Source organism: Macaca nemestrina, chromosome 20, assembly GCF_043159975.1.
Source record: "Macaca nemestrina isolate mMacNem1 chromosome 20, mMacNem.hap1, whole genome shotgun sequence".
NCBI classification, from domain to species: Eukaryota; Metazoa; Chordata; class Mammalia; order Primates; family Cercopithecidae; genus Macaca; species Macaca nemestrina.
The window spans coordinates 62,603,435-62,630,047 of record NC_092144.1 but is presented as its reverse complement, the minus strand read 5'-3'; the positions used below and the strand labels follow the sequence as shown (position 1 = coordinate 62,630,047).

Here is a 26,613-nt window from a genome sequence, read left to right as displayed (position 1 = left end):
TAGAGTCTTGGGCATGGTAATTTTTGCTATCGTTTCCTTAGTCACACTAATAACCTCTGTGGTGGTGTCCTCAGTAGCACTGCACAGCTCTATTCAAAAAGCCCGATATTGCCGGGCGCGGTGGCTCAAGCCTGTAATCCCAGCACTTTGGGAGGCCGAGACGGGCGGATCACGAGGTCAGGAGATCGAGACCATCCTGGCTAACACGGTGAAACCCCGTCTCTACTAAGAAATACAAAAAAAAAAAAAAACTAGCCGGGCGAGGTGGCGGGTGCCTGTAGTCCCAGCTACTCGGGAGGCTGAGGCCGGAGAATGGCGTAAACCCGGGAGGCGGAGCTTGCAGTGAGCTGAGATCCGGCCACTGCACTCCAGCCTGGGCTACAGAGCGAGACTCCGTCTCAAAAAAAAAAAAAAAAAAAAAAAAACAAAAAGCCCGATATATGGAAAATTGGATGCACACAGCTTACCAGGCATGGATGCTTCAAAATCAAATTAATACTGAATTACAAACCAAGGTGACAGTGTTAAAGACTACTGTTTTGTGGTGAAGGTAACAAATACAGAGTTTACAGTTGCAGCAGAAATTACACTGTCATTTTAAGCATACTTGCATTTGTGTAGACAATTTGGAATATAACCAAAGTGAATATCCATAAGACCTTGTAAAGGCTCATTTTCGAGGGCTTTTACATCCAATGTTACTTTTGACATCAATGAATTGCAAAGTAAAATTCTTGACTTGAGTAAGCAGACTCGAGTTTCAGCCCTCTTTAGAAGCTTGGACAGAATTCCTGCAGGATTTAGAAAGTATCAATCCTTGAACCTATGTTAAACATCAGCTTAAGGTCCTTTTTATACTTATAGGAATAATATTATGTCTCTGTTTTCTGTTTATAGTCTGTAAGATCGGGTGGGCCACCAACCGGCAATTGAAAACTGCACAGCCTGGAATTCCTTTATTCAATTAATGCAAAAACATAAATGGGGAGATGTTGGAGGCTGAAGGAATGAGGGTTGAGACCAACTCAGTGTACCACTGGGGGCTATATGGGGAAACAGGAAACTGTTCTCATGAAAGCAGGATGCTGGCAATTTGACAACTGCATCTGCCACCAGAAGGAATGCTGAAGGCAGTCACATCCCAGGCACTGTGTTCCTTGAAGTTATCTACAGGAGCATCTGGAGCCTGTAGAACCAAGAAAACAATTATGTAGGCCTGTGTTAAATCAAATAGTTGACCAACAGTTACCCCTTCCTCCCTGTTTACCCAATAAATTCAAAAGGCTATAGAAGCTCAGAGCCCTTGTTCTCTATAAGCAAGAAGTCCCCTGACCCTTTCTTGCAAACAGATCCTTCTCTCTTTGTCTTCGTTCCTGCATTCGTCCTCCTCCTTTCAGTCCCCATGTAACAGCAACAGTTCGAGACGAGCCTGACCAACACGGTGAAACACGATCTCGACTAAAATACAGAAATTAGTTGGGTGTGGTGGTGGGCGCCTATAATCCCAGCTACTGAGGATGCTGAGGCAGGAGAATTGCTTGAACCCGGGAGGTGGAGGTTGCAGTAAGCTGAGATCGTGCCACTGCACTCCAGTCTGGGGGACAGAGTGAGACTCCATCTCAACAAAGTAAAATAAATAACTACTTCTCAAATAAGCTTTGATAGAATCTTATGAGCTCACATCATTGCTTTCCAACTATGATATTTGTTCAAAATTATTTTCTTTGACCCCACCTTTCATTAGATGTGTATATTTTTAACCATTTTAAAATTGTTTCTCTATGAAATTTATTGTGTTCAGTTTACATTGAGGACTGCAAGCTTTCTAGTCTGTATAATATATATTGGAAACATTTTCTAGTACCTGATAAATTATTCCAGGTTTTTTTTTTTTTAGATGTAGTCTCACTCTGTCACTCAGGCTGGAGTGCAGTGATGTGATCTTGGCTGACTGCAAGCTCTGCCTCCCGGCTTCACACCATTCTCCTGCCTCAGCCTCCTGAGTAGCTGGGACTACAGGCACCTACCACCACGCCTGGCTAATTTTTTGGAATTTCTTTTTTTAGTAGAGACGGGGTTTCACCATGTTAGCCAGGATGGTCTCTATCTCCTGACCTCGAGATCCACCCCCCTCAGCCTCCCAAAGTGCTGGGATTACAGGTGTGAGTCACCGTGCCCAATTTTAGGCTGTTTCAATGTGTACTTGATACAGATATTAAAGGCCAATTTTTTTATTTTATTATTATTTTTTTTACTCTTGTTGCCTGGGCTGGAGTGCAATGGTGCGATCAAAGCTCACTGCAACTTCTGCCTCCTTGGTTCAAGTGGCTTTCCTGCCTCAGCCTCCCCAGTAGTTGGGATTACAGGCATGCACCACCATGCCCAGCTAATTTTGTATTTTTAGTAGAGTCGGGGTTTCTCCATGTTGGTCAGGCTGGTCTCAAACTCCCGACCTTAGGTGATCCGCCCGCCTCGGCCTCCCAAAGTGCTGAGATTTCAGGTGTGACTTACTACGACTGGCCCTAGGACCTTTTTTCTTTATGCTAACATCAATATTTAGTTCAAGTAGCCTGTTATTCCATTTTCTTTCCACCCACTTCGACCTCCCAAAGTACTGGGATTACAGGCATGAGTCACTGTGCCTGGCCTCTAGTTGGAGATTCTTAAAGTGTTGAATTTGTTTCTTTTGCCTTCTGAAATTAGATATTTTTGGCCATTATTTCTTCCAACAGGATTTTCTGCTCCTTTCTTCCTCTCACTGTCTTCTGGGACTTCTGGTAGTTTTTCTTGAGATGGAGTCTTGCTCTGTTGCCCAGGCTGGAGTTCAGTGGTGCAGTCTTGGCTCATTACAGCCTGCGCCTCCTGGGTTCAAGCAGTTCTTTCACCTCAGCCTTCCAAGTAGCTGAGATTACAGGTTCCCACCAGCACACCAGGCTAACTGTTATATTTTTAGTAGAGATGGAATTTCACCATGTTAGCGAGGCCAGACTTGAACTCCTGACCTCTGGTGATCCCCCAACCTTGGCCTCCCAAAATGCTGGGATTACAGGTGTGAGTCACCATGCCCAGCCTGGGATGTTTATAACGTGTAGGATGTTGTCCTTTTACATTTAATTTAATTTATTATTATTATTTTAATTATTTTTTTTTTTCCAGACGAAGTCTCGCTGTTGCTCCCCAGGCTGGAGTGCAATGGTGCGATCTCAGCTCATTGCAACTTCTGCCTCTTCAGGTTCAAGCGATTCTCTGGCCTCAATCTCCAGAGTAGCTAGGACTGCAAGTGCGCACCACCATGCTCTGCTAAGTTTTGTATTTTTAATAGAGATGGGGTTTCACTATATTGTTCAGGCTGGTCTTGAACTCCTGACCTCGTGATCCGTCTGCCTTGGCCTTTCAAAGTGCTGGGATTACTGGCGTGAGCCACCATGCCCAACCAGGATGTTGTCCTTGATGTTGTTCAGTCAGTTTGTTTAGACTCCCTTCATTTTTCTTTTTTTTTGTTGTTGTTGTTTCTTTTCCTCTTCACTAATTTTTTTTTTTTTTTTTTTTTTTTTTTTTTTTTTTTTTTGAGGTGGAGTTTCACTCTTGATGCTCAGGCTGGAGTGCAATGGTGTGATCTCAGCTCACTGCAACCTCAGCCTCCGGGATTCAAGTGATTCTCCTGCCTCAGCCTCTGCAGTAGCTGGGATTACAGGCATGCATCACCATGCCCGACTAATTTTGTATTTTTAGTAGAGATGGGGTTTCACCATGTTGGTCAGGCTGGTCTCAAACCCCCAACCTCAGGTGATCTCCCTGCTTAGGCTTCCCAAAGTGCTGGGATTACAGGCATGAGCCACCAGGCCTAGCCTATTATTTTTATTTTTATTTTTATTTTTTTGAGACAGTCTTGCTTTGTGGCTCAGGCTGGAGTGCAGTAGAGTGATCTTGACTCACTGCAACCTCTGCCTCCCATGTTCAAGTGCTTCTCCTGTCTCAGCCTCTAGAGTAGCTAGGACTACAGGAGGCCACCTCCACACCTGGTTAATCTTTGCATTTTTAGTAGAAACAAGGTTTCACCACATTGGCCAGGCTGGTCTCCGCACTCCTGACCTCAAGTGGTCCACCCACCTTGGCCTCCCAAAGTCCTGGTGTGAGCCACCTCAGCCGTCGCCTCTTCACTAATTTTTAATTTACATAATGAATTCTGATTTGGATCCCATGTATTGAGTTTTTCCATTTAGTTACTGTATTTTTAGCCCGAGAGTTTCTGTGTAGTTCTTCATAATTTCTCTATGTTGGTTGACCTTCTCATTTTCTTCATGCATTACTTTTATAGTTTCTTGAAGCTGTCTCTTATTTCAATGCATTTCCAACTTTTTGGTGGGTGGGGGTGACGGGGTCTGACTGTGTGCCCCAGGCTGGAGTGCAATGGTGCAATCTTGGGTCACTTCAACCTCTGCTCTCCAGGCTCAAGCAATCCTCCCACCTCAGCCTGTGGATGTGTCCTCTCTAAGTTTTTGCTTATAATCTCTGAACTGAAGTTAATTTAAGTGTGTGTGGATGTGATTTGAAGTATGCAGGAGAGCATTAATGGAGAAGCCCAACATGCTGAAACCCCGTCTCTACTAAAAATAGAAAACAATTAGCCAGGTGTGATCATGCTGGCCTGTAATCCAGCTACCTGTCTGACTGAGGCAGGAGAACTGCTTGAACCCAGGAGGTGGAGGTTGCAGTGAGCCGACATAGCACCAGTACACTCCAGCCTGGGTGATAGAGCTAGACGCTGTCTGAAAAAACAACAGCAACAGCAAACAAACAATAAAAAAAAGGAGGAGTTCTTCTGTAAATAATCAGGAAGACTAAGCAGCCCCAGAGATAAGATCTTTTGGCATCATTGTCCCTTCTTATGGAGTGATAAAGTAACCTTCCTTGAAGTGTATCAATCCGGAACCAAGTTGCTGCAACCTATGCACTGGTCTTGAATGGAAAATGTGGTAATTCTGCTAAAGCTTCTCTGTCTTTCCCTGTGTGTGAAATCTTAACGTCTCTGCTTAGGAATGCTGATGCCATTCATTTGAAGTTGATGTTTCCAGGTGGCTATTTCCAAGCTTTGTGTTCAAATAACCTTTGCACTTAATAGTGTATTCTAAATTTTATTATTTACCTCTGACATCAGTTTCTGTTGGATTCTAGGAGCCTCACCAGAGAGGGCACCTGTCGCCATGTTGTAAAACTCACACTTGCCAAAAAGACATGGATTAGTGTTTTCCCCCCTCCCTCATGATGAAGCTATTTAGCTGACACGGATGGTCACCTCCATTACCAAGTAAAGCCAGGAAGAAGTACGTGTGACCCAAGGGTGTTGTCAAGTCCTCTTATCTGAAGACTGATTACTGTTCATCTTGAAAACGTGTACTTAATGGGTTGTACAGAACAGTGAAGTTTCTCTCTTTTCAACCTTATAGCCGTTGGCCTCTATTTCCCCATCACATTTGAGTCTAAGGTTTCTTTATTAATAAAATGGTTTTTATTTCTTTCTCTGTTGTTGTGGAGATAATTACTCATTTGGGGGAAGATTTTTGTTGTTGTTGTTTTCAATTGTATTTTCTCAACGTTTAAATAGTAGAGTATTCCTTAGGCCAGGCAAAGTAGCCCATGCCTGTAATCCCAGCGCTTTGGGAGGCCAAAGCAGGTGGATTACTTGAAGTTCGGAGTTTGAGACCAGCCTGACCAACATGGTGAAAGCCCTCCTCTATCAAAAATACAAAAATTAGATGGGCATGGTTGCGCGCGCCTCTAATACCAGTAATACTGTAATACTCTGGAGGCTGAGGCAGGAGAATCGCTTCAACCTGGGAGGCAGAGGTTGCAGTGAGCAGAGATCACGCCACTTCACTCCAGCCTGGGCGACAGAGGGAGACTCCCTCTCAAAGAAAAAGAAAGGAAAAACGTGAGAAAGAAAAGTAATAGATTTCGTCCACAAATGTGCTGGGACAAATAACGATATCCACACGGAATAGAATAATGTTGGATCCTTATGTCACACCATCAAAAATTTTATTTAAAAAAGTTTAAAAAGAGAGAGAGACAGGGAGAGAGAGGGAGACAAGGAAGGGGGCCCTGCGGGAGGTGGTGTTACTTTGTCGCCCAGGCTGGCCTGGACCCCAGGGCTCAGCGATCCTCCTGTCGCTACTTCCTGAGTAGCTGGGACCTCAGGCTCCTGCCTTCGCGCCCGCACCCATGCTGTGTTTAACCAGCAGGTGGTGACCTCACTCCTCCCTGGCCTGAGCACTCCGTCCCGCACCCCAGACGGTGGCTCTAGGGAAGACTCTGAAGCTGAGTACAGGACCGACCCTCCCTACCGTATGAATGGAGAATAGAAAGGAAGAGGATGTCTATTCTGTTCTGTGGGCCATCAGCATGAAGTCGTGCATTCTGCCCAGGCAGGGCTTTGCATTTCACATTCTAGTTTGCATCCCCGTTCCAGACAATTCCAGGGCTTTTGAATCATGCCTCAGACTTCCTGGCCGCTCTCGCCTCCAAAACCCCAAACACAGAGGCGCTGGGAGCCAGGATGTGAGACACATAGGTCCGGTCACGGCTCTGCCCTCTGCAGGTTCTAAACTGCAAAGTCTCTCTGCTTCGCGCCCCGCCCCTACCTCGCCCAGGCCCCGCCCACCACCTCGCGGGTCCCGCCCAGGCCTGGTTTCTGTCCTGCGCGGGCAGATTCTCGCAAACCTGGAAGCGGATCGCGTGGAGTGACGGTCACACCGCGGCGGTGAGTTTCGCTGTTTTGTATTAAGTCTGCGTTTCCCAGGTCCTCAGCGCTTCTGTCCCTGGGACCTAGGGTCCCCATAGATCTGGAAATTCTCGCCCATCTTCACCCAGAGCAAATTGAGACATCCCCGTGAGAGTCCGGAAGTCACTTCCTTTTGGGTCTAAAGTCGCCCTGAGGCTGGTCCCCTCCACAGTCTTTCTGCTGTAGGGCAATGTATACATTTTCTATCGGGTAGTTTTTTTTGTTTGTTTGTTTTGTGTGTGTTTGTTTGTTTTGCTCAAAACCATTTTCAGACTCCTCCCGCCCCGCGCTTTTTAAAGTCCTCACCCGCGACGTGGATTCCCGCCTTGGACGCCTCCCAACCTTGCCCTTGTCGGCCCCTGAAGCACAGCGCCGCGGCCCCCGTCCCGGGGAGGCTGCGTCCTCTGTCTTGTCCTGGGATCCTGCAGATCCCACCCTTGTCAGGCACCGTCCCCCCCAACCTCCCTCCTCGTGCCGGGCCCTGCTGTTCCCCAGGTCTCTCCTCCGCAGTCACCGCTTCTCCTGAACCCGCGTTGGGGAGCTGCCCGGGGCCTGTCCTGTGACACGGGGTGTTCTTGCCTGCTCAGTTCCAGCTCCTGGAAAATGCGCTCCTCCAGGATGCAGGTGTCTTACTCCAAACCCTCCTGCGATTGTGTGGGCCAAAGGGATCAGGAGACAGAGAGAGGGACTGAGAGAGCAGTAGAAAACCTGAGACAGAAAAGCAGAATGTGAAAGACCCATAACAGATGGCAAAGTAGAGGATGGTGAGGGATTTGCGAAGAGACAGCAAAAGTGAAAATAAAAAAGATAAGAAAGCAGGAGGAGAAAAGCAACTGGAGAAATGTAGAGCAAAGCTAGATGTACAGAGAGATGAAGGACAGCAAGATAGGGAGAGGGGCAGCAAAGAGGGAGGCTCATCAGAGTGAGGGAGAGGAGGAGGGATTTGGAGCCAGGGCAGACAGAGCAGAGTGGTGCTGGTGGCAAAAAGAACAGAGGGAGAACCACAGCAGGGAGGACACCTGGGGATCTGGAGTTCTAGAGAGTGGGGATGAGGGTATAACAGGGAAGAGGGAATGTAACAGGGAGAGCAGAGGAGGCACAGAGATGGGAAAAGAGGTGGAAATATATGTGTTGCGGTAAAGTGAAGAATGGAGAGACCAATATGAGAGAAACAGAATTGTTTATTTTAGGTGCACACCGGCTCAGTGGATTCATATCCAAAAAGCTGAGTATTGAACAAAGACAGAGTGGAGTTTTTACAAGTGGCCTTACAAAAGCAATGAATTATACAGTGACAGGCCATGTAATTGATAGCATATCTTGTGATCTTGCATAGCCAGTGACCTTGCAGCTGCATCAAAAGAAAAACAAGAACTGGCTAAATACATTTGTAAAACATCATAATGGTTAAGAAGCCTGGAAAAAGAGTAACAGTAAAATAATTTTTCACTCTTTTTTTTTCTTCAACCTTGCTCTGGAATGTGGGGGTGTCTGGAGCCCATTCGTTTAGACTTGGTTATTCGGACAGTGTTATCCTGTAACCGTCCTTAACCTGAGCTTGCAGAGGAAAACTTATTCTTTTCTTTTTATTTTTAACCCTTGCCTTGCCATATTATGGGCCTTCGCTTTTACTTTTATTGGAGTGAATAAATGCAGTACTTATTATATTTAAATTTCTATCTCATATGGAGATACAAGATGATCAAAAGATTGGGGAAAAGAGCAACAAGACGTTAAATAAGTTGCAAGGATGGAGCAGAAGAGGTGGAAGAGAAGGAATAGAGGGAAGAAGGCGATAAACAGCAGGAGAGGAGAGGGGTACAAAATGAAGAGCAGAATCCTGGGGAAAAATAAAACAGGAGCTAGAGAGAGAAGGGGAGAATGAGAGATATGTACAGAATTAGGGAAGGAAGCAAAGTAATGAAGAAAGAGAGGCTGGGTGCGGTGGTTCATGCCTGTAATCCCAGAACTTTAGAAGACTGAGGCAGGGGGATTGCTTGAGTCCAGGAGTTCTAGACCAGCCTGGACAACATAGTGAGACCCTTATCACTGCCAAAAAAAAAACTTAATTGGGCATGATGGTGCACACCTGTAATCCCAACTACTCTGGAGACTGAGGGAGGAGAATCACGAGCTCAGGAGGTCCAGGCTGCAGTGAGCCAAAATCATGCCACTGCACTGCAGCCTGATCAACAGAGTGAGACCCTGTCTCAAAAGAAAAGAAGTGGCGGGGGGACTTTGGGATCAGATGAGTAGGTGAGTTTATTGTATATGATTAGTTGTGACATGCTGACTTCTGTGTATATAATCTAAGAACTTAAAACTTGTTTAAATTATAAAAATGAGATTGAGAATTTTAAAACTTCTATCTGTAAGACATGTACATTCTGTAAATCTTGGCATCAGAGCTGAGCTTCCACTTGGAATCCCTATTCAGCCAGAGGGCAGCGACTTACTGAGTTGTGAGTCACTCTCTTCCCTTTTCCCAGGGTGGGGTAGGACGTGGGGCAGTGAAGTAGGACAAAAATCACTTTCTATTATTACAAAATACTTTTAATTAATTAATATTTTGAGACAGGGTCTGGCTCTATCACCCAGGCTAGAGTGCAGTGGCATGATCTCCTCTAACTACAGCCTTGGCCTCCTGGGGTCAAGCAATCCTCCTACCTCAGCCTCCTGAGTAGTTGGGACCACAGGCATTAGCCACCAAGCCCGGCTAGTTTTGTATTTAAAAAAACAAACAAACAAACAAAAAATGGAATTTCACTATGTTTCCCAGGCTGGTCTCAAAATCCTGGGCTCAAAGGATCCTCCTGCTTTGGCCTCCCAAAGTACTGGGATTACAGGGTTGAGGCACCGTGCCTGGCCTACATAGTATTTTTTTTTTTTTTTTTTTTGAGTTGGAGTTTTACTCCTGTTGCTCAGGCTGGAGGGCAATGTTGCGATCTCAGCTTACTGCAACCTCTGCTTCCTGGGTTCAAGCGATACTCCTGCCTTAGCCTCCTGAGTAACTGGGATTACAGGCATGCGCCATCACCCCGGGCCAATTTTGTATTTTTAGTAGAGACAGGGTTTCTCTATGTTAGACAGGCTGGTCTCAAACTCCTGACCTCAGGTGATCTGATCACCTCTGCCTCCCAAAGTGCTGGGATTACAGGTGTGAGCCACTGCACCCAACCCATAGTACATTCTAAAATGGACATCAAAGCCAGGTGTGGTATCTCATGCCTGTAATCCCAGCACTTTGGGAGACTGAGGTGAGGGAATCACCTAAGGTCAGGAGTTCAAGAGCAGCCTGGCCAACATGGTGAAATCCCATGTCTATGAAAAATACAAAACTTAGCATGGTAGCATGCACCTATAGTTCCAGCTGCTCGGGAGGATGAGGTACAGAATCGCTTGAAACTGGGAGGTAGAGGTTGTAGTGAGCTGAAATCATGCCACTGCACTGCAGCCTGGGCGGCAGAGTGAGGCTCCATCTCAGAAAAACAGACAAAAAAATAAAATAAAAAACAAAAGGGACATCAAAAGTGCTTTTGTTCTCATGGTGTCATAGATTTCCTTTTGTTTTTCTTTCTAGTTCCTCATTTTTTAAATATATAGATATTTTTGCAGTTGGAGTGTGAGAAAAATCTTAGTTTTAAGAATATCTTTTGGCCGGGCGCGGTGGCTCACGCCTGTAATCCCAGCACTTTGGGAGGCTGAGGCGGGCGGATCACAAGGTCAGGAGATCGAGACCACGGTGAAACTCCGTCTCTACTAAAAATACAAAAAATTAGCCGGGCGCGGTTGTGGGCGCCTGTAGTCCCAGCTACTCGGGAGGCTGAGGCAGGAGAATGGCGTGAACCCGGGAGGCGGAGCTTGCAGTGAGCTGAGATCGCGCCACTGCACTCCAGCCTGGGCAACAGAGCGAGACTCCGTCTCAAAAAAAAAAAAAAAAGAATATCTTTTTAATACATAATCACTTCTGAAAGATGCCTTTGTGGCATCCTATAACCAACTCACATCATTCCTTTCTGTACATGTGTATATTTCAGTTATGTTCCCATTGACCTCAGAGTTTGTTAGCTTTTTTTTAAAAAAACAATTTAAAAATAGTTTCGGTTTGAAATTAGTTGCATCTGGTTCAGATCGAGGTCTGCATGCTTTCTAGATTTTATTATTTATTGGAAACCTTTGGTACTTCATACAGAAGTTTTGATTGTTTCAGTGTGTACCCGGTAAAGACGTCGGGGACCTCTTACCTTAACATGAAAATGTAGTTTAACCAGTTAGTCTATTTTTCAGTTTTCTTTCCTTATGTCATTGTTAAAATCTTGAGTTGTAAGCTATTAAGTACATGTTTCCCTCAAGGCCATCTAGTGCATTTGGACAAATGTTGACAGATGGGTCAGATTGGCATGGAATGCTGTTCCAGAAGCACTCCTGTATTTTTTTTTTGGACAGTTTCACTCTTGTTCCCCAGGCTGGAAGTGCGATGCTGCCATCTCAGCTTGCTGCAACTTTTGCCTCCGGGGTTCAAGTGATTCTCCTGCTTCAGCCTCCCGAGCAGCTGGGATTACAGTTGACTGCCACCATGCCTGGCTCATTTTTTGTATTTTTAGTAGAAACGAGGTTTCACCATGTTTACCAGGCTGGTGTCAAAATCCTGACCTCAGGCGATCCACCCACCTCGACCTCCCAAAATGCTGGGATTACAGGCGTGAGCCACCGTGCCTGATCACCCACATATTCTTGATTAAAACAATTTGCTTATGTCTTAGTTCTACAGCTGACCTTCTTTCACTGTTTTCAAGGTCAATAGCTATATGTTCACACTTCTGCATTTTATGGATGTTACTGTGATTTTTTTTTATTTATTTATTTTTTGAGACGGAGTCTCGCTGTGTCACCCAGGCTGGAGTGCAGGGGCGTGATCTCGGCTCACTGCAAGCTCCACCTCCCGGGTTTACACCATTCTCCCGCCTCAGCCTCCGAGTAGCTGGGACTACAGGCACCCACCACCACGCCCGGCTAGTTTTTTGTATTTTTAGTAGAGACGGGGTTTCACCATGTTAGCCAGGATGGTCTCGATCTCCTGACCTCGTGATCCACCCGCCTCGGCCTCCCAAAGTGCTGGGATTACAGGCGTGAGCCACCGCGCCCGGCCGTTACTGTGATTTTTTTAAAGGAAGAATTAAATGTCAGGAATTAATGGCATCAGAACCTTGTAAAAGAAGTTTCTTTAGCCCAGGCATGTGAAAGATGCTTCTCTAATTTTCAAGGATAGGGGTGATAAAGACCAACCCTTCCCGTTAGTCCTTCCAGGCCCCATGTAAGAATTCAGACACACCTTCTCACTCATCTCAGACCTTCTCAGGATAACTTGGTGAATATGTCCCTGCTCTGAGCCCCAGTGAGCCTCCCTGCAACTTGGCGATGAGGGGCTAGACCAGAAAAGCTCAACCCGAGCGACGCTGACCCCTGAAATGATTGGCAAAATAGAGTGTGTGCCTGGGCGTGGCTTTTCATCTGGGAGAGGGGAGTGCCCAGTTGTAACTAGAATTTTAAATGGGATGCAGTACTCTAAAAATGAAGAAAAGCAGAAGAATGGAAGAAACAGAAGTGTAGACTCAGACACAGAGACCATCTTCGGGGCCTTTCTCTGTATGAGGATATCACAGTGAAATCTAAAGCAGGTCGTGTCAGTCTCTGGCAGGGAACCCTCCACTGGCTTCCCGTGTTCCCCAGGACAAAAGCCCAACTCCTCACTGTGGCTCCACAGCCCTGTGTCCAGGGCCCCTGCCAGTGTCCAGCCTCCTCCTGGGAGCTTGCCCTCCTCTCCCGACTCCGTCTGCCCCAGTCACAGTTTTTTTAATTTCCTCAAACACCAAAACCTTTTCTGTCTCAGGTCATTGTCCCTGCTCTTACCCTATGTCCCTAAATGATCACCGCATTGTCCCTTTCTCCTCCTTCAGGTCTAGGCTCAGAGCTGTCTCCCATGCCCTCCCACCACCTTCTGAAGTTCCCTCTGCCCATCAGTCTCTATCACGTTACCCAGGTTTTATTATCTCTGCATGAATCATATCAGAAGTGCTTTTTTTTTTTTTTAAGACAGACTCTCACTTTATTGTCCAAACTGTGAGTGCAGTCTCGTGATCTTGGCTCACTGCAACCTCTGTCTCCCAGCTTCAAGCGATCCTTGTGCCTCAGCCTCCCAAGTAACTGGGATTACAGGTGTGTGCCACCACACCCGGTTAATTTTTGTATTTGTATTTGTATTTTATTATATTTTATTTCTGAGTCTTACTCTGTCACCCAGGCTGGAGTGTAGTGGTGTGATCTTGGCTCGCTACAACCTCCACCACCCGAGTTCAAGCAATTCTCCTGCCTCAGACTCCCGAGTAGCTAGGATTTCAGATGCCCACCAAGCCAGGCTACTTTTTATGTTTTTAGTAGAGACGTGGTTTCACGATGTTGGCCAGGCTGGTCTCGAACTCCTGACCTCAAGTGATCCACCAGCCTCAGCCTCCCAGAGTGCTAGGATTACAGGCATGAGCCCCTGCACCCAGCGCAATTTTTGTATTTTTAGTAGAGATGGGGTTTCACCATATTTGCCTAGATAATCTCAAACTCATGACCTCAGGTGATCCACCTGCCTTGGTCTCCCAGTGTGCTGGGATTACAGACGGGAGTCACTGTGCCCGCCCAGAAACACCCTTCTGCGTGGATTACTTTGTGTGTTGGGTCTCCCTTACTTGAAGGATACACATTTCCCATCTTGGCCACAGGACAACTGCAGCATCTACTCTAGGGTTGTGGTTTAGAGGCTGAGGCATCCTCAGGGAAGACTGAGGGGCTGGGGCAAATGTGAGGATGGTCCCACATTTCATCTGGAAATTTCCACTCTAATTGATCTGAACTTCCTGTGGCTATTTATTTCAGTCAAAATAAGAGGAGAAGGCCTCACTGAGGTCAGAAAAGCCCTACAGACCAGACCTTGTGTCCTCAGCCAATCCCGAGGCATTCCCATTTTTGCCGTCTGTGTCACCGCCTCACTCCAGCTCCCGAGTCTTCCGTGCTCTGCGCATCACCAGGGCCCAGTTTGGCCATTATGGGCAGGGGCTTTGCCACCAGCAGGTGATGTGCTCAGAGGCAGGGTCCTGGGTTCCCTTCAGGAAGAGTGGGGAGAAGATCAGGGTGCTGAAGGGCATGAAGGACACACCCCTACACAACTAGTTCTGTTCTGGAGGAGCTGGAGGCTCCATGACTTCAGGAAAGATTCTTCCAAGGATCAGAGTGCAAACAGCACAGTGAACCGCAACCTGCGGGCCACCTCCTCCTGCCAGGCCAGTGGCGATGACTCTCTACTGGCTTTTCCTTGCCTGTCACAGCACGTGAGCACACACACACACACGCACACACACACACAGTCTCACACACACACAGTCACAAGGCAGCTGAGGAGCCGAGGGTCAAGTCAAGATGCTATAATGTAAATGTTGGACTGGGCGTGGTGGCTCACCCCTGTAATCCCAGTTACTTGGGAGGCCAAAGATTCACCCCAGTCAGCCTCCCAAATAGCTGGGACCACAGATGCACACCACCATACCTGGCTATTTTTTGTACTTTTCTTAGAGACAGGGTTTCACTGTGTTGCCCAGGTTGGTCTCAAACTCCTGGGCTCATATGATCTACCCATGTCAGCCTCCCAAAGTGCTGGGATTACAGGGGTGAGTCACCACACCCAGCCCATCCTGCAAATTCCTAGAGAAAAAAACCAATGCCAGTCTGTTAACCCTTCCAGGCCATCACATGGGAATGAGCCACACCTCCTTGCCACTCAACTCAGAGCTTCTCAGGATAACTTGGTGAAATGTCTCCTGCTCTGAACCTCAGTGACTGCACCTGTAATATACGGGTGACAAATAAGACCAGAAAAGCTCAGTCAGAGTGACACTGGCCCCTGAAATTATTGACCAAATAGTTTGTGGCTTTTTCTATAGGACAGGGTAATGCTCAGGTGTAATATGAATTTTAAATAAATTACTGTTCTCCAAAAATGTAAAAAACACAAGTACCAGAATGGAAAAAACAGGGAATTAGACTCAAATCATCTTGAACCTCTCCTTGTCTCTGTCCACACCCACTGCCCTTCTATACCATGTCATTTCACAACTTTAACCCACCTACACAACTCCATGTCCCCTGCAGGCCCTCTCCCCTGAGCTCTACAATCCTGTGTCCCGTTGTCTCCTCAGCTCTCTGCTGGGACATCAAACAGGCGTCTCCACATTCACATTTCCGTAGGTGATTTCCTAAACCCCCAAACACATTCCCCTGCAGTCCTGTACATCTCAGATGAGGGTGACTGTGTACTTCCAGGGACTTAGCCAAACTTGACAGCATGTATTTTTAATATGGGAAATGAATTCCGTTATTTGTAAATGTTGTAATTTATAACGTAAAGAGAAAGTTGCATGTATACATGAAAGGAGTGAGAAAATACATCATTTCCAAAATTCTTTTGAAGTGTGGGAGAAAAATATTTCAAGACCTCATCCCTATGGATCTGTGCTCCCAGGACCCCTCTGACCTCACCTCCTGCATGCGTCTTCCTGGCTCCCTCTGCTCCAGCCACGCAGGCCTCTTTCCTTTTTCTGGGGCTGAGGTTGCTCCTGTCTCAGGGCCTTCACCTGTGCTGTCCCTCTGCCTAGGATTCTCTGTCCCATCAGCTGCAAGTGACAAGCGGCCTTTCTTCCCTAAGTCTTTGTTCTGACATCACTTTCTCTATGGAAACCTTTGTGATCTCCCCAACCCCCCATTTGACATGGCAGCCCCACCTTCACCCCCACCTCTGGTCCATGTTGCCTGTTCTGTGTGATTCTTTTTGCTCCTTCGCTGTTCACTGGATCCTGGTGGGAACAAGTCCCCAAGGGGAGAGCAGAGCCAGAAGGTGGGGCTGTGCTGGGCTGGCGCCCTCTGAGTGGAGCTCAACCCTGACTTTACATTGGGGTTCTCAGGCATTCTGCAAATACATCTTTTATGCTGTTCTGTCAAAGATTGCTATTATCATAGGATGGGACTCATGCTCACTAATACTTACAATGGCACTGGTGATTCTCATCTGTGTCTATTGTATTGAACGTATTGAACGTCAGGGCACTTTCCTCCATGTTGAGATCTGAGATCGGCCTGTGATCCACAGGGAGGTGAGGGGGGTGCAGTGGTTCACCCCTGTAATCCCAGCTCTTCAGGAGGCTGGGGTGGGCAGATATCGAGGTCAGGAGATCGAGACTATCCTGGCCAACACAAAATTAGCTGTGTGTGGTGGCACATGGCTGGAATCCCAGCTAGTCAGGACACTGAGGCAGGAGAATCTCTTGAACTGGGGAGGCGGAGATTGCAGTGAGATGAGATCATGTCACTGAACCCCATCATGGTGACAGAGCTGGACTCCATCTCAAAAAAAAAAATTAAATATCATATTTTTTTTCTCACACAGGATTAATTTCCACAGACTCATGTTACATGAGGAAGCCACCAAGAAGAGCAAAGAAAAGGATCCAAGATGGCTCTTCCTCAGGTGAGTGATATTCCTCGGTGGATTCTGCTGTCTCTTTCCTTTCTGAAATGCCAGGTATTGTGGTAGCCAGTCTTCTGTGAGTCTGAAGCGTCCTGCCTCACACGTTTGCTCGCACTCACCCATGCCTTTTCTCATTCCCTCTCATCTTAAATTCCGTCTCCCTTTATTGCCCAGTCTGGAGTTCACTGGAGCACTCTGGGCTCACTGTAACCTCCACCTCCCAGGTTCAAGAGATTCTCAGGCCTCAGCCTCCCAAGTAGCTGGGATTACAGGCGTCCACCATCACATTGGGCTAATTTTGTATTTTTAATAGAGACAGGATTTCACCATGCTGTCCAGGCTGGCCTCAAACTCCTGACTTCACATAATCTCCTTGACAGTTTTTCACTGTTACCAAGAATACCACACTGGCTGCCTGTGGGCATGGTGACTTCACTGCAGATATCTGGAGCTTTCCTACAAGTTGGGGTATTGAAAAGCTGATTGCAGGCCAGGCGCGGTGGCTCATGCCTGTAATCCCAGCACTTTGGGAGGCTAAGGCGAGTGGATCACGAGGTCAGGAGATCGAGACCACCCTGGCTAACATGCTGAAACCCCATCTCTACTAAAAATACAAAAAAATTAGCCGGGCGTGGTGGCGGGCGCCTGTCATCCCAGCTTCTTGGGAGGCTGAGGAAGGAGAATGGTGTGAACCCGGGAACCAGAGCTTGTAGTGAGCGGAGATTGCACCACAGCACTCCAGCCTGGGTGACAGAGCAAGACTCCGTCTCAAAAAGAAAAAAAGAAAAGAAAAGCCGATTGCTTCTTCTTGGAGTTGTCATTTCCTCTTTTAGATGTGGGAAGATTCCATCCCTGCCCCCAGCTGCAGAGGTGCCCTCTCTGACTAAGAACATGGGAAATTTCCCACGCATTAAGCAAAGCTTACTACTGTGGTCTTATCACTATGATTCTTACCGCCATGGTCTTACCACCTCAATTCTCCTGCCTCAGCCTCCCGAGTAGCTGGGATTACAGTCGCACACCACCACACCTGGCTAATTTTTTGTATTTTTAGTAGAGATGGGTTTCACTATGTTGGCCAGACTGGTCTCAAACTCCTGACCTCATAATCTGCCCGCCTCAGCCTCCCAAAGTTGTGGGATTAGAGGCGTGAGCCACCGCCCGCCCAGCCGAGAACTATCTTGATAATATTACAGGGGCTCCCTCTTGACAGTGACAGTTAGCTCTTCTTTTGGCTGTTGTTAGGATTCTCTAACTCTGAATTTTGACAGTTTTATTATGATGTTGTCTGTTGTAGGTCTCTTAGATTTATCCTAGTTGGATATTCTTAAGGTATTGAATTTGTTTCTTTTGCCTTCTGAAATTAGAAATTTTTGGCCATTATGCCTTGCAACAAGCTTTTCTATTCCTTTGTTCCTCTCACTCACTTCTGTGACTTCTGGTACTCTTTTTTTTTTTTTTGAGATGGAGTCTTGCTCTATTGAGGTATTGCTCCTCACAAGACAGCATTAGCTGCGGGGGTCTGCGTGCCGACCCTGACCTAAACCATGTATGAATAAAACATACACTGACACACAGATAATTCTGTTTGGCTAGTTCTGCTGTGTTTCCCGACCACTAGCCTTAAGCAACTGTCTTAACGCTTTTATATGCTGTTTCCAACTTTCCCCAGAACGTGGTAACCTAGAGTGGGCACCAGTGACTTACTGATTACTCACTGACTTGACCACATGGTCCTTCTTTGCCTTCGTTTTCGGGGGTCGCGTTCCTCACGCTTCCATCACAGCTTTCCTCTTGAGGGCGGTCCTCACCCTTCCTTTGCAGGTTGCCTCAGGAGAGGCTTGAACTGCTGGGGGTCTGTTTCTGCAGATCCCTGACTTTCCTCACACGGGGCACCAACTGAGGTATTGCCCCTCACAACAGGGCATTAGCTGCAGGGGTCTGCCCACAGTCCCTGGTCCAGATGGATGAGTGAAACGTACACCGACACACAGACAGACACTCTGCTTTGCCAGTCCTGCTGGGCGCCCAGTTGCCTGCACACCAAGAGAGGTTTGTCACTGCAGCGGCCCTGAGCAGCTCACACTCCAGGCATTTGTGTAGCATTGAATTAACAACAGAAGTTTGAGTAAACACACTTGAGGATAATTAACATGGTTAAGAGAGTGGTTTTATGAATGATTAAAGCCCAGGTACTGTGGTCTAAAGTAAATACCATTGGGCCGGGCGCGGTGGCTCAAGCCTGTAATCCCAGCACTTTGGGAGGCCGAGATGGGCGGATCACGAGGTCAGGAGATCGAGACCATCCTGGCTAACACGGTGAAACCCCGTCTCTACTAAGAAATACAAAAACTAGCCGGGCGATGTGGCGGGCGCCTGTAGTCCCAGCTACTCGGGAGGCTAAGGCAGGAGAATGGCGTGAACCCGGGAGGCGGAGCTTGCAGTGAGCTGAGATCCGGCCACTGCACTCCAGCCTGGGCTACAGAGCGAGACTCCGTCTCAAAAAAAAATAATAATAAAATAAAATAAAGTAAATACCATTAAGGGACAATTTCCCTGGTCAGCCTCCCCCTAGAGTGCCATGGGGCTCAAAGGTTAGTTACTGGAGGCAGGGTAAACAGACACAACTGGGGAAGCCTCTGTTGTCCCTAGTATTTACCCTATGACCTAATGCTGTAAGGTAAGAGCCGGCTGCCTTCAGCCTGTTCAATTACTACAAGCTATGTAACCTTTTGGCCTTCCAAAAGGTTTGTGACTATTCCCTATAACTTTCCCTAATATTTCCCTTTAATATTTCTGCCCCTATCTTGAGTAAATCCCAACACTGTTGCCCAGGCTGGAGTGCAGTGGTGTGATCTCACCTCACTCCAGCCTCTGCTTCTGGATTCAAGCAATTCTCTCACCTCAGCCTCCCAAGTGGCTGAGATTACAGGTGCACACCACCACACCTGGCTGATTGTTGTATTTTCAGTAGAGATGAAATTTCACCATGTTGGCCAGGCCGGTCTTGAACGCCTGACCTCAGGTGATTCCCACACCTGGGCCTCCCAAAGTGCTGGAATTACAGGCGTGAGCCACAGTCTGGCCTGGGACTTTCCTAATGTGTTAGGATGGTGTCCTTGCTGGTGTCCTGTTAGTCTGTTTAGACTCCCTTCATTTTTCTTTATTCTTTGTTGTTGTTGTTTCTTTTCCTATTCACTACTTTTTTTTTTTTTTGAGATGGAGTTTCACTCTGGTTGCTGAGGATGGAGTACAAGGTCACAAACTCGGCTCATTTTAACATCCACTTTCATGGTTAAAGCAATTCTCCTGCCTTAGCCTTTTGAATAGCTGGGATTACGGGCATGTACCACCATGCCCAGCTAATTTTGTATTTTTAGTAGAGACAGGGTTTCTCTATGTTGGTCAGACTGGTCTTGAGCTACTGACCTCAGGTGATCCATCCGCCTCGGCCTCCCAAAGTGCTGGGATTACAGGCATGAGCCACCAAGCCTGGCCTTTCTTTTTTTTTTTTTTTTTTTTGGAGACAGAGTTTTGCTCTTATTGCCCAGGCTGGAGGGCAATGATGCAATCTCGGCTCACCGCAACCTCCACCTCCCAGGTTCAAGCGATTCTCCTGCCTTAGCCTCCCAAGTAGCTGGGATTACAGGCATGCACCACCACACCCAGCTAATTTTGTATTTGTAGTAGAGATGGGGTTTCTCCATGTTGGTCAGGCTGGTCTTGAACTCCTGACCTTGGGTGATCTGCCTGCCTCGGCGTCCCAAAGTGCTAGGATTACAGGCATGAACCACCACACCTGGCCCACACCTGGCCTTTTTAAAAAAATTATTTTATTATTTTCTTTTGAGACAGTCTCACTCTGTCATCCAGGCTGGAGTGCAGTGGGAAGCCCACCACTACACCCTGCTAATCTTTGTATTTTTAGTGGAGACAAAGTTTTATCATATTGGCCAGGCTGGTCTCCGAACTCCTGACCTCATGTGATCCACCCTCCTCAGCCTCCCAAAGTCCTGGTGTGAGCCACCTCACCCATCCCCTCTTCACTAATTTTTAATTTACATAATGAATTCTGATTTTGATCCCATGTATTGAGTTTTTCCATTTAGTTACTGTATTTTTAGCCTGAGAGTTTCTCTGTAGTTCTTCATAATTTCTGTATGTTGGTTGACCTCATTTTCTTCATGCATTGCTTTCATGATTTCTTGAAGCTGTCGCTTAATTCAATGAGCTTCAGACTTTTTGGGGGGTGGGGGTGACAGGGTCTGACTGTGTCCCCCAGGCTGGAGTGCAGTGGTGCAATCTTGGTTCGCTTCAACCTCTGCTCTCCAGGCTCAAGCAATCCTCCCACCTCAGCCTGGTGAGTAGCTATGGATGTGTCCTCTCCAGGTTTTTCCTTATAATGTCCGGACTGAAGTTAATTTAAGTGTGTGTAGATGTGATTTTAAATGTGTCCTGGAAAGCATTAATGGAGAAGTCCATGATTTTTTTGAGACAGAGTCTCACTCTGTCGATAGGCTGGTGTGAAGTGGCACTATCTCAGCTCACTGCAACCTCAGCCTCCCGAGTTCAAGTGATTCTCCTGCCTCAGCCTCCTGAGTAGCTGGGATTACAGGTGCATGCCACCACACCAAGCTAATTTTTGTATTTTTAATAGAGTCGGGGTTTCAGCATGTTGGCTCAGATGGTCTTAATCTCTTGACCTTGTGATCCACACGCCTCAGCCTCCAGAAGTGTCAGGATTGTAGATGTGAACCACCATGCCCAGCCAAGCCCATGGTTTTTGTAGAAAACACATTATTTGCAGTATATATTTACATATATTTTTATTTTGAGAAAGACTCACTCTGTTGCCCTGGCTGGAGTGCAGTGCTATGATCTCAGCTTATTGCAACGTCTGCCTCCAAAGTTCAAGCAATTCCCCTGCCCCAGCTTCCCAAATAGCTGGGATTACAGGCGGTTCCCCCACCATGCCCAGCTAATTTTTCTATTTTTAGTAGCTATGGGGTTTCATCATGTTGCCCAGGTTGGTCTCAAACTCCTGACCTTAAGTGATCCACCTACCTTGGTATCCCAAAGTGACAGGGTTACAGGTGTGAGCCCCCATGCCTGGCCATATACATATATATTTTGTTTGTTTGTTTGTTTGTTTGAGATGGAGTCTCACTCTGCAGTCTAAGCTGAAGTACAGTGGCACAATCTCAGCTCACTGCAACCTTCACCTCTGGAGCTCAAGCGATTCTCCTGCCTCAGCCTCCCAAATAGCTGGGACTAGAGGCGTGCACAAGCACACCCAGTTAATTTTTTTGTATTTTTAGTAGAGACTTGGTTTCACCATGTTGCCCTGGGTGGTTCGAACTCCTGAGCTCAGTTGATCCACTCACCTCGGCCTCCGAAACTGCTGGGATTTCAGGTGTGAGCCACCGCACCCTGGACACACACACACACACACATACATATATATATTTTTTGAGACGGGGTCTCGCCCTGTCTCCCAGACTGGAGTGCAGTGGTATGATCTCGGCTCACTGCAAGCTCCGTCTCCCGGGTTCACACCATTCTCCTGCCTCAGCCTTCTGAGTAGCTGGGACTACAGGTGCCCGCCACCGCGCCCGGCTAATTTTTTGTATTTTTAGTAGAGATGGGGTTTCACTGAGTTAGCCAGGATCCCGGACATGTGTTTTTTATATTTTCCATAAAACTGAGACTTCCACAGTGAGTTAGATTTTAAAATCTATAATGGGAAAGTACAGTAAAACACAACTGTACAGAAAAAACTGTTCAAAAATACCTTAGCGTGGGTTTGTCAGAACACAGTCTTGGATCAAATCAATGCTTATTTTCTCTTTTCTCATTTTCTGTGAAGGTGATAACTCCTCCATAATGTTTTGTGGAAATGTGTGTTTCATTTTAGGGACGCGTGACTTTCAGGGATGTGTCTATAGAATTCTCATTGGCGGAGTGGAAATGCTTGGACCCTGTGCAGAGGGCTTTATACAGGGAAGTGATGTTGGAGAACTACAGGAACCTGGAGGCTGTGGGTGAGGAAAATGTGTCTCCACACGTGAGGAATCTGCCTTTGTCTTTCTTGGCTCTTCCTGATTTTGTATTCTCTTTTGAGATTTTGTGATACATGCTTTTGATGTACATGTCCTTCTTTTCTGCAGTGATGACCCTCCTATCTGTCATGGATAGCTTCTTAGAGACTCTCCTATGGAGTGGTTTTACACAAAAACAGAACACTGTTTTTTTTTTTTTTTTTTTTTGAGACGGACTCTCGCTCTGTCGCCCAGGCTGGAGTGCAGTGGCCGGATCTCAGCTCACTGCAAGCTCCGCCTCCTGGGTTTATGCCATTCTCCTGCCTCAGCCTCCCGAGTAGCTGGAACTACAGGTGCCCTCCACCTCACCTGGCTAGTTTTTTTGTATTTTTTTAGTAGAGACGGGGTTTCACCATGTTAGCCAGGATGGTCTCGATCTCCTGATCTCGTGATCCGCCCGTCTCGGCCTCCCAAAGTGCTGGAATTACAGGCTTGAACCACCGCTCCCGGCCCAGAACACTTATTAACACTCTGACTAATACAATTGAATATCATCCTGCTCTAGGCAGAGATGTCCCTGGAAGCCCTGAGCAGAATTGTCAGCATGGCCCAGGATACGAGATTGAAAGCATGACACTTACACTGACTGACAAGTGTTTCCAGCTGTGGTTCTGGTTTTGTTTTGTTTTGTTTTTTTTGAGACAGAGTCTCCCTCTGTTGCTCAGGCTGTAGTGCACTGTTGTGATCTCAGCTCATGACAACCTCCACCTCCTGCATTCAAGCAATTCTCATACCTCAGTCTCCCAACCTAACGGGAATTACAGATGCAAGCCACGATACCTTGCGAATTTTTGTATTTTTGTTAGAGATGGGGTATCACCATGTTGACCGGGCTGGTCTCAAATTTCTGGTCTCAAGCAATCTGCCCACCTCAGCCTCCAGCCAAGTGTTGGGATTACAAACCTGAGCCACCATGCTTGGTCTTTCATTCTGGTTTTAAAGGAGCATCACAGAAGCATCTCTCCCTGGTACTGTGACAGTGATCATCACATAAACTAATGATCAGCTTCTCTAAGCAGCAGTCACTGCTGTAGAAGTTCCTCCTAGGGAGGACATGATTCAGGCTTACTGCCTCATGTATATGAGGCTCTTGACTGAACTGTTTTTGTTTGACATGGAATTTTGCTCTTGTTACCCAGGCTGGAGTGCAATGATGTGATCTCTGCTCACTACAACCTCTGCCTCCCAGGTTTAAATTCTCCTGCTTCAGCCTCCTGAGTAGCTGGGATTACAGGCACCCACCACCATACCTGGCTAATTTTTGTGTTTTTAGTAGAGAGAGGGTGTTCTTAAACTTTGAAGATCATATTTGGAAAGTTTAAAATAAGTATTGCTTTTTGTGTAATATTAACATATTTCAATATTAACCTTTATTTACCATATGTACTTAATTGGAAACCTATTGGTTTTTATATTTTTTAGACAGCTCTTTTAAAACCATGATGGAGTACTCATCAACAGGGCAAGGCAATACAGAAGTGTTACACACTGGGATGTTGGAAAGACATGAAAGTCATCACATTGGAGATTTTTGCTTCCCAGAAATCAAGAAAGATATTCATGACTTTGAGTTTCAGTGGCAAGAAATCAAAAGAAAGGTCCATGAAGCACCCATGACAAAAATCAAAAAGTTGACAGGTAGTACAGACCGACATAATCAAAGACATGCTGGAAACAAGCCTATTAAAGATCAGCTTGGATCAAGCTTTCATTCACATCTGCCTGAACTGCACGTATTTCAGACTGTAGGGAAAATTGATAATCAAGTAGAGAAGTCTATCAACAATGCTTCCTTGGTTTCAACATCCCAAAGAATTTCCAGTAGGCTTAAAACCCATATTTCTAATAGGTATGGGAAGAATTTTCTCCATTCTTCATTATTCACACAAATACAGGAAGTACACATGAGAGAAAAACCTTTCCGATGTAATGAGTGTGGCAAAGCCTTTAATTATAGCTCACATTTAAGGAGACATCACATAACCCATTCAGGAGAGAAACAACATAAATGTGATGTATGTGGCAAAGTCTTTCATCAAAAGCAATACCTTGCATGGCACCATAGAGTCCATACTGGAGAAAAACCTTACAAGTGTAATGAGTGTTGCAAGACCTTCGGTCACAAGTCATCTCTTACACGCCATCATAGACTTCATACTGGAGAGAAACCTTACAAATGTAATGAGTGTGGTAAGACCTTCAGTCAGACATCATCCCTTGTAGGCCATCGTAGACGTCATACTGGAGAGAAACCTTACAAATGTGAAGAATGTGACAAAGTTTACAGTTGCAGATCACAACTTGAAACACATAGGCGAATTCATACAGGAGAGAAACCATACAAATGTAAGGTTTGTGACAAAGCTTTTAGGCATAATTCATGCCTTTCACGCCATAACAGAGTTCATACTGAAGAGAAACCTTACACATGCAATGAATGTGGCAAGGTTTTCCGGCGTAATTCATACCTTGCACAACATCAGAGAGTTCATACTGGAGAGAAACCTTACACATGTAATGAATGTGGTAAGGTTTTTAATCAAAAAGCACACCTTGCATGTCATTATCGACTTCATACTGGAGAGAAACCTTACAAGTGTAATGAGTGTGGCAAGACCTTCAGTCAGAAGTCATCCCTTGTAGGCCATCGTAGACTTCATACTGGAGAGAAACCTTACAACTGTCATGAGTGTGGCAAGACCTTTGCTCGAAATTCATCCCTTGTAATTCATAAGGCAATTCATACTGGAGAGAAACCTTACAAGTGTAATGAATGTGGCAAGGTTTTTAATCAACAATCAAACCTTGCACAACATCAGAGAGTTCATACTGGAGAGAAACCTTACAAGTGTAATGAGTGTGGCAAGACCTTCAGTCATATGTCATCCTCTGTATACCATCATAGACTTCATAATGGGGAGAAACCTTACAAGTGTAATGAGTGTGGCAAGACCTTCAGTCATATGTCATCCTTTGTATGTCATCATAGACTTCATACTGGAGAAAAACCTTATAAGTGCAATGAGTGTGGCAAAGCCTTTAGTGGGAAGTCATCACTTACTCATCATCAAGCAATCCACAGCATAGGCAAACTTTACAAATGTAATGATTCTCACAAAGTCCTCAGTAATGCTACTATCATTTGCAAATCATTAGAGAATTCATAATGAAGAGAGATCTTACAAGTGTAGTAAATGTGGCAGAGTTTTCAGACATCGTTCATAGCTTGTAGTTCATTGGCGAACTCATACTGGAGAGAAACCTTACAGATGTCATGATTGTGCAAGGTGTTCAGTCAAGCTTCATCTTAGGCAAAACAAGAGAATTCATACAGGAGAGAAACCTTACAACTGTGATAATTGTGGCAAAGTCTTTTTTTTTCTTTTTTTTCTTTTTGAGATGAAGTCTTACTCTTTCTCCCAGGCTGGGGTGCAGTGGCACAATCTCAGTTCACTGCAACCTCCGCCTCCCAGGTTCATACGATTCTCCTTCCTAGCCTCCCGAGTAGCTGGGACTGCAAGCATGTTCCACTAAGCCTGGCTAATTTTTGTTTTTAGTAGAGACAGGGTTTCACCATGTTGGCCTGGCTGCTTTCAACTCTTGACCTTGTGATCTGCCCACTTTGGCCTCCCAAAGTGCTGGGATTACAGGCACGAGCCACCGTGCCCAATGTGGCAAAGTCTTTACATTCACACCACATTAGACATCAGAGAATCTATACTGGACAGAAATCTTACAAATGTCATAGGTGAGGCAAGGTCTTTAGTCTGAGGTCTCTCCTTGCAGAACAGCAGGAAATTCATTTTTGAGATAATTGCAGTGGCGTGATCTCGGCTTATTGCAAGCTATGCCTCCTGGGTTCACACCATTCTCCAGCCTTAGCCTCCCGGGTAGCTGGAACTACAGGTGCCCGCCACCATGCCTGGCTAATTTTTTGTATTTTTAGTAGAGACAGGGTTTCACTGTGTTAGCCAGGATGGTCTCGATCTCCTGACCTCGTGATCTGTCCGCCTCGGCTTCCCAAAGTGCTGGAATTAAAGGCATGAGCCACTGCGCCCAGCCATCAGTGTATTTCTTGAATGTATTTGATTGATGTCTAATGCCTCCCTAAACAGCCTAAGAACAAGCTGTTCCCCATTACCTTGGACACACGTTCTCAGGACCTCCTG

General features: G+C 46.2%; 2 protein-coding genes and 1 long non-coding RNA gene across 4 annotated transcripts in view; 2 read left to right on the top strand and 1 right to left on the bottom strand.

The window, feature by feature from the left end:
• Positions 1-790: 790 nt before the first annotated feature.
• LOC139360183 (uncharacterized) lies at positions 791-15,543 on the bottom strand. 2 transcript variants are annotated; one of them, XR_011617392.1, is made up of 4 exons: positions 15,362-15,543; positions 14,593-14,668; positions 13,760-13,932; positions 791-1,186 (listed from the first exon to the last, which is right to left on the bottom strand). It is a non-coding gene; the product is annotated as an uncharacterized lncRNA (long non-coding RNA). The 2 variants fall into 2 exon arrangements; XR_011617391.1 differs by lacking the exon at positions 791-1,186 and adding an exon at positions 7,999-8,132 and having other exon boundaries at positions 15,362-15,542.
• LOC105497034 (zinc finger protein 83) overlaps positions 6,728-26,613 on the top strand; it is a 75,315-nt gene continuing 55,429 nt past the window's right edge. Inside the window, exon 1 of the mRNA XM_071086094.1 lies at positions 6,728-6,760. The gene's annotated coding sequence lies outside the window, so the exon portion shown is untranslated. The remainder of the gene's footprint in view (positions 6,761-26,613) is intronic.
• On the top strand, positions 16,285-26,023 carry LOC139360177 (zinc finger protein 813-like). Its single transcript, XM_071086122.1, is given in 4 exon segments — positions 16,285-16,327; positions 16,330-16,346; positions 22,261-22,387; positions 23,867-26,023. Coding segments are annotated over 4 exon segments (1,932 nt in total). The 3' UTR covers positions 25,612-26,023.